The following is a 10,578-nucleotide window of genomic DNA, read 5'->3' as shown; positions in this document are numbered from 1 at the left end:
AATCATGTGCAGTTTGACATTCGCAGTGTCTGAAGTGGCAGTTTAGCATATGTTAACTTTGCAGATAAGGACATAATACAGGCGGCCGATTGATATCCTCTACTAGTGTCTACTTGTCAGGTGCGATTGTTTCTTTGGCAACCTCTGAGTCCTTTGCACTGAATTCTTGATCATTACCCAGAGAGGCGGGGGGAGAGAAAAACAACACATTTAAGCAGTTTCCAGCTCACATTCGCATCACACCAACCCTGAGCTGGGAGCAGAGACAGGTCAGAGCGAATCCTTTGGCACGCAACCCACGCCTTTGGGCAGGACAGTGTGGTCAGAGTCACTGGGACCCGATAGCCGAGATAGTGTTGTCCTGGGAACCAGCTTGTTGCGGACTGTTTTGGTTGCATTGATCCTTTTCTTTCCAAATTATAATTCCTGCACCTTGTCCGAGGTGTCCCTGAATTGAGTGGCGAGGTGCTGGGAGATGAAAATTAAATGAAATGAAAATGGCTTATTGTCACGAGTCGGCTTCAATGAATTTACTGTGAAAAGCCCCTAGTCACCACATTCCGGCGCCTGTCCGGGGAGGCTGGTCCAGGAATTGAACCGTGCTGCTGGCCTGCCTTGGTCTGCTTTAAAAGCCAGCGATTTAGCCCGGTGAGCTAAACCAGCCCCATGTAGATTAAAGAGAGCGCTTTGGAAATCATTCACCCTGTAAGCAATTCAGAAGATTCAAGCCTTGTCAAAAGTGGAGCTGACTTTAATCCTGATGCAAACCCGCTCTGGTTCTTCTTTTCCCTCTGGACCTTTCCCACATTCGCTGTTCCCTTTTAACCCCCTGTTTAAACACCAGACTCATCATTCCACCCCCCACCTGCCCCCCCCAGACCCCCACCCAACCCTAATCAAAGCAATATACTGCAAAATAGTACTCAACAGTGAATTCAACAACTTTGGTTTGTGAACTTTCCGCTCCATCTTGCCTCCCCCCACCACCACCCCCCTCCCCACCATCACTGATGCGTTGGGTGAGCTGGGTCTGCGAGGACTGCGTTTACTGCAGCAGTGAGAGAGACAGGCTTCCAACACTTGAAGAAATGCAACTCGATTTTATTGAACTCTTAACTATCATACCTGCTTTAACTGTGGGTTGACACTATGCTGAGTTGACTGGAGACCTGAGGCTAACCTGACCAGACTATCTTACTACCACATGGTGTATGTTCTAGTTGTTGCTCACGGGCTCTGACTGTCTCAGAGGCTGGATCCCGAGAGAGCGGGAAAACTAGTCCCTCTGGCTTTATAGTGGTCGTGTCCTGTCTGGTAATTGGCTGCTGTGTTCTGTGTGTTCACTGGTCATCCTGTGTGTCAATCACTGCCTGTCTGTGCACCATCATATACCTGTGTGTATATTATGACAATCGCCACCACCATCAACCCCCCCCCCCCCCCCCCCCCCCCCCGCCCCACTCCCCACCCTCACCAGTTCTCCCCGATGTCCTGAAGCCAATATTTATCTTTCAACTGACATCACAAAAAAAAATCAGCTGTCTGGTCGTTGTCACCTTGCCATTTGTGGGATCTTGCCGTGCACAGGTTGGTCACTCTGTTTTCATATGTGTACATTTCGACTACACTTCCAAACAGTACTTTGAAGTATCATGTGTTTTCGGCAGCTCTGCTGTTGTAAACAGTGCTGGTTGCAGGAGGGGGATTAACTTACATGTCCATGATTTACTATCCCTGATTTACATGTCCCTGATTTACATGTCCCTAATTTACATGCTCCTGATTTCTCCCCTTGCCACCGATCCATAAACTTCCCCCTTTATCAATGGTGGTGTGTTTCCCACACCCCCAGTTTTGATATGATCCCATATCTTAATAATAACTCCACAACAAAGAATGAACTCAGAAGGTTAGTTTATTTGCATGCATTCAAAACTCGGGTTGGGGTGGAGGGGGGTGGGTTTGCTACATAGTCCCCAAAGCACTCACACAGTAAGAGGGATAGAGAAAAAAAGATTAACAGGGCAAAGACCACGGAGAATCATTGTTTCACGTGAGCCCAGAATACAGGGTGAGGTATTCCTTCACAGAGGTTGGCAGGTTGAAAACTGATGCTGGATAATTCACTTTTCCAGGGGAGATGACTTCCACAAAATGCGAGGCACACGGATGAATTAATTTTGTAGGCAATGCTACTGAGGTTCTGGTAGAAAACGTGTAGATGTGGCCAGGCATTCAGCCTACCAGAGCCTCTTTACTATACCGCTGATAGGTAGATGGAAAAATGGCAGACTGCGCTTTTCAGCTCCACAAGGCCATATTACTGGTTCCACCAGCTTGTGGATCAAGTCTCGTAGCTCCCATCTCTTCACTTTGGATTTGACAAAGGGTGTGTATTCCTATGTCTGGGCCCCTGAAGCTGGTCATGCTCCAACCATTAAGTCTTAAAGGGATGTTGCGGGGTCCTTTGGCCGAGCAGAAACATTACCCTCGGTTGGCCAGGCCTAGTTTATGAAATGTAGATGGCCTTTGTATTGTTCCATTTGAACGAGATCTCTGGAGACCAAAGGGCATGTTTAGGGTCTCTTCAGAGCTGGCGAGGTGTCAATATCTACAAAATGGTCATATTAGCTCTCCTTATTCGAGGGCCACAGAGAGACATAACTTCAGCCACCCTGATTTAACTCGCTGTCCCTCACCATTGGGTTCCTTGCAGGCCCTGAGAGAAGATGCGCTAGGATAGCAAACAATGGAAATCCTTGGCTTTAGCACTCATCAAGGATGTTGGGAGACATTATAAAACTGTAGGCAGGAAAACACTGAGGAAAATATCATTTTCTGTGGGATATTGTTATATGTTGCAAACCAATTGCATCTCTGTGTGGGTTGACCACGATTGCGTGGTGAAATCATCAGAGGCATCTGGGAGATTTTCCCTCTCTTTCACCTTACACTGTGAGCAAGCAACTGCTCTCTAATAAAGTCTGACTAGCTGGTTACGTAGCCTCCGGCGTGGCAACCTTTTCACCCATTGTTCCACTGCGAACAACAACAACTGAAACATGACAGTAAAAGACAAAGCTGGCGATGAGGATGGGTTTCCAGTCAAAATAGTCCTGGACCGATTCAGTGACTGTGGAGGGGCCGCACCGGTGCTGTGTGGAACACAATCCATTCCAATGGAAAACGGTGCGGGATTCGCCGGGTCCGTGATTAACACTCGGGAGGCTGACAAGCTGCAGCCGCACAGACACATTACACTCCCCACACACACTCATCCCAGCCCCACACACACATTACACTCCCCACACACACTCCCCACACACACTCATCCCAGCCCCACACACACATTACACTCCCCACACACTCATCCCAGCCGCACACACACATTACACTCCCCACACACACTCATCCCAGCCCCACACACACATTACACTCCCCACACACACTCATCCCAGCCGCACACACACATTACACTCCCCAGGCACACTCATCCCAGACTCACACACACATTACACTCCCCACACACACTCATCCCAGCCATACACACACATTACACTCCCCACACACACTCATCCCAGCCGTACACACACATTACACTCCCCACACACACTCATCCCAGCCGCACACACACATTACACTCCCCACACACACTCATCCCAGCCGCACACACACATTACACTCCCCACACACACACTCATCCCAGCCGCACCCACACATTACACTCCCCACACACACTCATCCCAGCCGCACACACACATTACACTCCCCACACACACTCATCCCAGCCGCACACACACATTACACTCCCCACACACACTCATCCCAGCCGCACACACACATTACACTCCCCACACACACTCATCCCAGCCCCACACACACATTACACTCCCCACACACACTCATCCCAGCCGCACACACACATTACACTCCCCACACACACTCATCCCAGCCGCACACACACATTACACTCCCCACACACACTCATCCCAGCCCCGCACACACATTACACTCCCCACACACACTCATCCCAGCCAACAAGATGGCACTGGTTGTGCTGGAGCGCGGCCATACAGCTGATGGGTCAGCTGGGGCCAGAGGGCACCCAGAGCGTAGCCTGGGGGAGGGGGGGACCACTATATGACCCATGGCACAAATTCAAAGTGGGCTGTTAGCGGCGTGCGCAGCTGCATGGCTGCCTTGCCGGCTGCGGCAATGGTGCTCTGTGCCCATCCATCCTGACATCACAGCCCACCTCCTATCCACCCCCCTCCCCTCCCCCTCCCCCGCTACTCCCCCCAGCCCTGGCAGAAGCACCCAGCCAGCAGCATGACTGTCAGCAAATGATGGCGATGTTGGACACCTTCTGTACCCCCTCTCTCTCCCTCAGCGGCCGCCACACCAATCTCACGATTTTTAACAGCATTAGTGAACCTCGCCGTCTGGAACTCGGCCCATTGGAGGCGGAGAATCGCGGAGGTCCCGGAGAATACCGGGTCGTGCCCACTAATGACAGGCAAACGGTGTCTATTGCACGTGCGTTCCGGACTGCATTCACGCCGCTGTCAAGCTTGCGATTTGGCGTCAAATTAGCAGCTGCCACGATTTTGGCGTCGGCACTGATTCCCCGCCCAATCATCTTTCTCGATTTCGGCGTCGGTTAATGGAGAATCCTGCCCCATGAGTTTACTCGCCGAAGCTGGGAAATCTTTCCCAGGTGCGCCTTCACGCGCGGCGGGCTGCAGTGTCGGACCCTCGTTCCCAGTGAGAGAGAGAGTCAGAGGCCTGCTTCTCGAAAAACAACTGCTCATATCAAAGAAAAATAAACCTTTTTAAAGAATAAATTTAGAGTACCCAATTATTTTTTCCAATTAAGGGGCAATTTAGCGTGGCCAATCCACCTACCCTACACATCTTTGGATTGTGGGGGCGAAACCCACGCAGACACGGGGAGAATGTGCAAATTCCTCACAGACAGTGGCCCAGGGCCGGGATTCGAACCCAGGTCCTCAGCGCCGGAGGCAGCAATGCTAACCATTGTGCCACCGTGCTGCTCAAAAAAAAGAAACTTGATAATAATCAAGATTAAGACCGACTCTTGAGAACACGCTGCGAGACAGACTTGTGTGCGGATGGAGAAATTAGGCAATTCAGTGGCGACTGTTAATAGAGTGCTCGCCAACCCTCAATCTTTCTGTGGGAATAACGGTGTCCAGGGAGCCGGCAGCGAAAGAAGCTTCTCAAATCAGAACTGCCGCCAAAATAAACAAGATGACTACTGAGACAAGAGGATCTCTCAACACGCAAGCATGCCACAGGTGGGGCGTTCACCACAGGAATGTAGGTGTCTGGAAAACAAATGTCGTAATTGAGGAAAGGAAGATCACATGACAAAGGTGTGCTGAGCCAGACAGAATTCCCAAACCTCGAAGACGAGTAAATGCAGCAACGCACCCAAATCCACGCACAAGTCAATAGACTGACAGAAGACGGTTGAAATTCCCAGGAAAACACAATGTCTGGTGAGATCAAGGAACTCAATCTCGGTGTATTATTGATGTAAGGCGATACACCGAGATTTGGGGTCTGCCGGAACTGAATGGGAATTAAATTAAAATGGAGGAAGATACAGGAGCCGCTGTCTCTCATCTCTGAAACCTTATGTCAACAAAGGCTAAAGAATGTACCATGAAAACCAGGGGCAGCACGGTAGCATAGTGGTTAGCATCAATGCTTCACAGCTCCAGGGTCCCAGGTTCGGTTCCCGGCTGGGTCACTGTCTGTGCGGAGTCTGCAGGTCCTCCCCGTGTCTGCGTGGGTTTCCTCCGGGTGCTCCGGTTTCCTCCCACAGCCCAAAGATGTGCGGGTTAGGTGGATTGGCCATGCTAAATTGCCTGTAGTGTCCTAAAAAGTAAGGTTAAGGGGGAAGTTGTTGGGTTGCGGGTATAGGGTGGATATGTGAGTTTGAGTAGGTGATCATTGCTCGGCACAACATCGAGGGCCGAAGTGCCTGTTCTGTGCTGTACTGTTCTAAATCTAAATCTCATATAATCTTGAGAACTTACACAGGGGAAGTGGTTCCAGTGAAGGGTTTAATACTTGGTGCAAGTTGAAATAAATTGTCAATCTGTGAAATTACCGTTACGTGTAGTTAAAAGGAAATTTCCCTGCACTTTTCAGAATAGCTTGGCTGAACAAAAGCAAACTAAATTGGCAAGCTGTGAACCAATTAATTGGTGGAAAGAACACATTACAGAAACTCTGAGAAATGTTCAAAGTATTTGGAAACACTTTCGGAGAAATGACCAGAGTCGAGACAAGGCTTAATATAGAACCTGATAGCACCCGGAAATGATGAAAGGAACTGCGCCCAATGCGATCAAACCAGGAGTTGAAATGGAACTGTGAAAATTGATCAGAGATGGCGTGTTGGAGTCTGTGATGACAGCGATTGGGCGACACCAATTGTTCCAGTAATCAAGCCTGATGGCTATGTAAGGATCTGTGGTGACTTTAAAATGACGATCAACCCAGCGTTGTGTGCCGATCAGTATCCCTTACCATTAATAGAGGACCTATTTGCTGGAATATCGGGTGAACAACAGTTCAGTAAAATAGATTTGTCCCAAACGTACCTCCAGATGAAGCAGCAGCTGAGTCGGAACCTCTTCTAATGATTGTAACACACAAAGGGAAGTTCGGGTACAATTGCCCACCATGCGGAATAACGTCTGCACCGGGCCCTATTCCAAAAGTCTGTGGGCCAAATGCTGAGTGGCCTCAAAGATGTTCAATGTTATTTGGGCAACATTTTAATTACCGGCAGGACTGAGCAGGAGGACCTAAAGAATTTAGAACTCACGCTGGCGCATCTTGAAAGATACATCTTGACATCGAGAGAGAAACATGAATTTTTCACGTCAGCAGGAAGCTATCTTGGCCATGTAATCGAGGACAAGCTCCATGAGGAACCTAAGGAGGTGACTTTTTAAAATATTCATTTTGAGGGATATGAGCTTTGTTGGTTCGGCCGGCATTTACTGCCCATCCCTAGTTGCCCTTCAGAAGGTGGTGGGGAGTTGTCTTCTTGAACCGCTGCCGTACTTAAAGTGTAGGTGCACCCACTGTGCTGTTAGGGAGAGAGTTCCACGACGTTGCCCCAGCGACAGAGAAGGAACAGCCGATACATTTCCAAGTTAAGATGATGAGTGACTTGGAGGTGAACCTCCAGGTGGGTGGGGTTCCCAGGTATCTGCTGCTCTTGACCTTCTAGATGGTAGTGGCTGTGGGTTTGGAAGGTGCTGTCTAAGAAACTTTGGTGAGTTACTGCAATGCAACTTGTAGATGGTACACACGGCTGCCACTGTGCGTCGGTGATGGAGGGTTTGAATGCTTGTGGAAGGGGGAGCAATCAAGCGGGGCTGCTTTGTCCTGGATGGTGTTGAGCTTCTTGAGTGTTGTTGGAGCTGCATTCATCCAGGCAAGTGGAGAGTATTCCATCACACTCCTGACTTGTGCCTTGTAGATGGTGGACAGGCTTTGGGGAGTCAGGAGGTGAGTTACTCGCCGTGGGATTCCGAGCAAATTCTGATGCAACTGGACCGCAGAATATTTCGCAACTGAGATCTTTTTTAGAAATCATCAATGACTATGGAAAGTTTATTCTAAATCTTACTACCATAGTAAAACCACTTCATACATTATTTTGTGCGAACTAATAATGGACTTGGACAAAAGACTGCAAAGACGCAAATACTGAAATCAAAAATGTGCTGAGGAAACCATCATCTTAGTTCATTTCGACCCAAACTTAAAAGTGCAACTCACATATGATGCATCTCCCTGTGGGGTGAGTGCAGTTTTTCTTGTATAATGACAAATCGAGATGAAAGATCAGAAGCGTCCGCTTTGAGGACAGAATTATGATCAATTTGAAAAGGAAGTATAATTTTTGGAATGAAGCGACTTAATCACTAACTGTACAGATGATGTTTTACCTTGTTAACAGACCACGGGCTTTTAACAACAATCTTTGATCCATACAAAGGGATACTGTCTCTAGCTGTGAGTCATTTGTAGAGATGGTCCCTCATCTTATCAGCCCATAATTAGGAGAGTAAGTACAGGAGATCTGAGCAACATGCAAACGCAGGTGCTCCATCACGTTTATCAATTCGGCACAAAGCTGAATCACTGGAGAACTATGTAAACTATGTCTACTGTGGATGGTGCACGATCACCACATCACCAGCGCAAAGACACACTAGGTCGGATCCGGTAATGGGGAAAGTCATGACCATCATCCCACTGGAGTAACAGAGGAGGAATCTGGAATTCAATCCGTACCTTGCTAAGTGAGGCCTCAGAGGGGGGAGGGGATGGGCACCAGGGGACCGAGGAGGCTACAAAGTGCCGTTAGATAGTGGGGTTGTTCCCGACGCACAAGCGTTGGATGCAACCCAGCTAATCTGGGCAGCACAGTGGTTAGCACTGTTGCTTCACTGCGCCAGGGTCCCAGGTTCGATTCCCGACTCGGGTCACTGTCTGTGCCGAGTCTGCCCGTTCTCCCCGTGTCTGCGTGGGTTTCCTCCGGGTGCTCCGGTTTCCTCCCACAAGTCCCGAAAGACGTGCTGTTGGGTGAATCGGACATTCTGAATTCTCCCTCCGTGTACCCAAACAGGCACCGGAATGTGGCGACTAGGGGATTTTCACAGTAACTTCATTGCCGTGTTCATGTAAGCCTACTTGAAATGAAATGAAAATCGCTTATTGTCACGAGTAGGCTTCAAATGAAGTTACTGTGAAAAGCCCCTAGTCGCCACATTCCGGCGCCTGTTCGGGGAGGCTGGTACGGGAATCGAACCGTGCTGCTGGCTTGCCTTGGTCTGCTTTAAAAGCCAGCGATTTAGCCCAGTGTGCTAAACCAGCCTACTTGTGACAATAATAAAGATTATCATTGTTATTATTATAATCCCGCTCAGAACAGATTCTGGTTTTTATTATTAAAACGCGCCCAATGTTAGCAGGAGTAAAGGAGAGGGGATTATTCTTCCATTTCACCTTAGTGAGCGAGCAATGCCTCTGTAATAAAGTCTCTCAGTCCGGCTGAGTAATTTACGCTGTGTCAACCCTCTCACCTTTTGTTTCTGCTGTAAGGGGCAACTCAAAATATCACAGATATGGGTCTCCGGTGCCTCCCTAGTGGGTGCCAATTCACAGAAGTGTGGTACACCAAGAGTTTGTCGACAAGCTGCCAGGAAATGTGACTGTTTCCTGTGTCCCCCCTCTTCGCAAGCCTCTTCCTCCTGCCTCACCCCGGCGAGGCATCCTGTCACATCTGCTTCTCCCTGACCGCCTCTCCATTGCCTTTCAGGTACAATGGTCTCTCTCTGCCTCAGTACTACCATCCCGAGAAGGACGACGAAACCCCTTTCATCTGCTCTCTGTCTGGGGACAACGGGATTATGGGCTGTCATGAGATCCCAGCTCTGAGGGACAATGGGCACGAGTGCTGCCTGGACAAGGATGACTATTACTATTACGCAGCACTGGGGCAGGAGCTCAACGTGACCGGCGGCTGTGTCAACTGGAACCGATATTACACTGTATGTCAGACAGGGGACAGGAACCCCCACAAAGGCGCCATTAACTTCGACAACATCGTCTACGCGTGGATTGTGATTTTTCAGGTGAACGTTTAACTAATTTGCTTCCTGACATTTGGCCAATAAATTCATGAATCTCCAGAGTGACCATATCCTGGCCCCTTACCATCCCCCTCCAAAGATATTTCCATTAATATTGTTAATGTTGGTCCAATATTGCTTCCACTAAACTTTCCAACAACTTTTATCGGAATTATAATATCCAGAGACTCATTCAACTGCACCTTTGCTTTTACAGATAGATGATCTTCCTACATTCAGGTGCAAATAAGAGATTTATTTCTGGAAGTAACATTTTGGGAGCCAATATCTCAGTAATTTGAGATATGGCCGGGATTCTCCATTTGGCGGACGAGTATTCCCGCCGTTGTAAAATAGCAACGGGTATCCATTGGCACTGGGAGTGTCCCGATGTGCCACTCCATGGGATGCCGGGATCACACGGCACCTGAGGGGGGAGGGTCCTGAAATCTCGGACAAGCCCCGCATCTCTGAGATCAGAGCGCCATTTGTATAGGACTGCCACTGGCCCTCTTTCCCCCCCCCCTCCTCCCTCACCCCACCCCAAATCAAAGGCAGGGCACCACCGCACCCTAATCGTTGGCAACGCCCCCTTCTCTGAACCTCCCTTCAACCTCCCCCAGAACCCCATATTCAGCCCACCCTCCCCCACCCATTAATCCCCCCTCCTTCAGGCTCCGCCCCTTGGCAGTGCCAACATAGCACCTTGCAGTCCGAGGGGTGGGGCAAGGCGGTGAGCACCCTCACTACGATTGCCGCCAGGGTGCCGTGGGGTGTCCTTCCTGGGAGGTGGGGGTCTGGGGGGGGGGTTTGTGATGGGCTGGTGGGGCTCAGGTCGGGGGTCTTCCCTGGGATGGGCCTGCTCCCCCCCCCCCCCCCCCCGTCTGCAGCC

The 10,578-nt window shown here is 49.6% G+C and overlaps 1 protein-coding gene across 3 annotated transcripts in view; it reads left to right on the top strand.

Annotated features, from left to right (window-relative positions):
* The window catches only part of cacna1ia (calcium voltage-gated channel subunit alpha1 Ia), a 421,890-nt gene that overhangs the window by 279,021 nt on the left and 132,291 nt on the right, over window positions 1-10,578 (top strand). For all 3 annotated transcript variants that reach the window (XM_038783535.1, XM_038783536.1, XM_038783537.1), the window contains one exon: window positions 9,374-9,689. In XM_038783535.1, coding sequence (XP_038639463.1) covers window positions 9,374-9,689 — 316 coding nt within the window. The remainder of the gene's footprint in view (window positions 1-9,373; window positions 9,690-10,578) is intronic.

Source organism: Scyliorhinus canicula, chromosome 23, assembly GCF_902713615.1.
Source record: "Scyliorhinus canicula chromosome 23, sScyCan1.1, whole genome shotgun sequence".
In the NCBI taxonomy this organism is placed as follows: Eukaryota; Metazoa; Chordata; class Chondrichthyes; order Carcharhiniformes; family Scyliorhinidae; genus Scyliorhinus; species Scyliorhinus canicula.
This window is presented reverse-complemented; position numbering and strand designations above follow the sequence as displayed.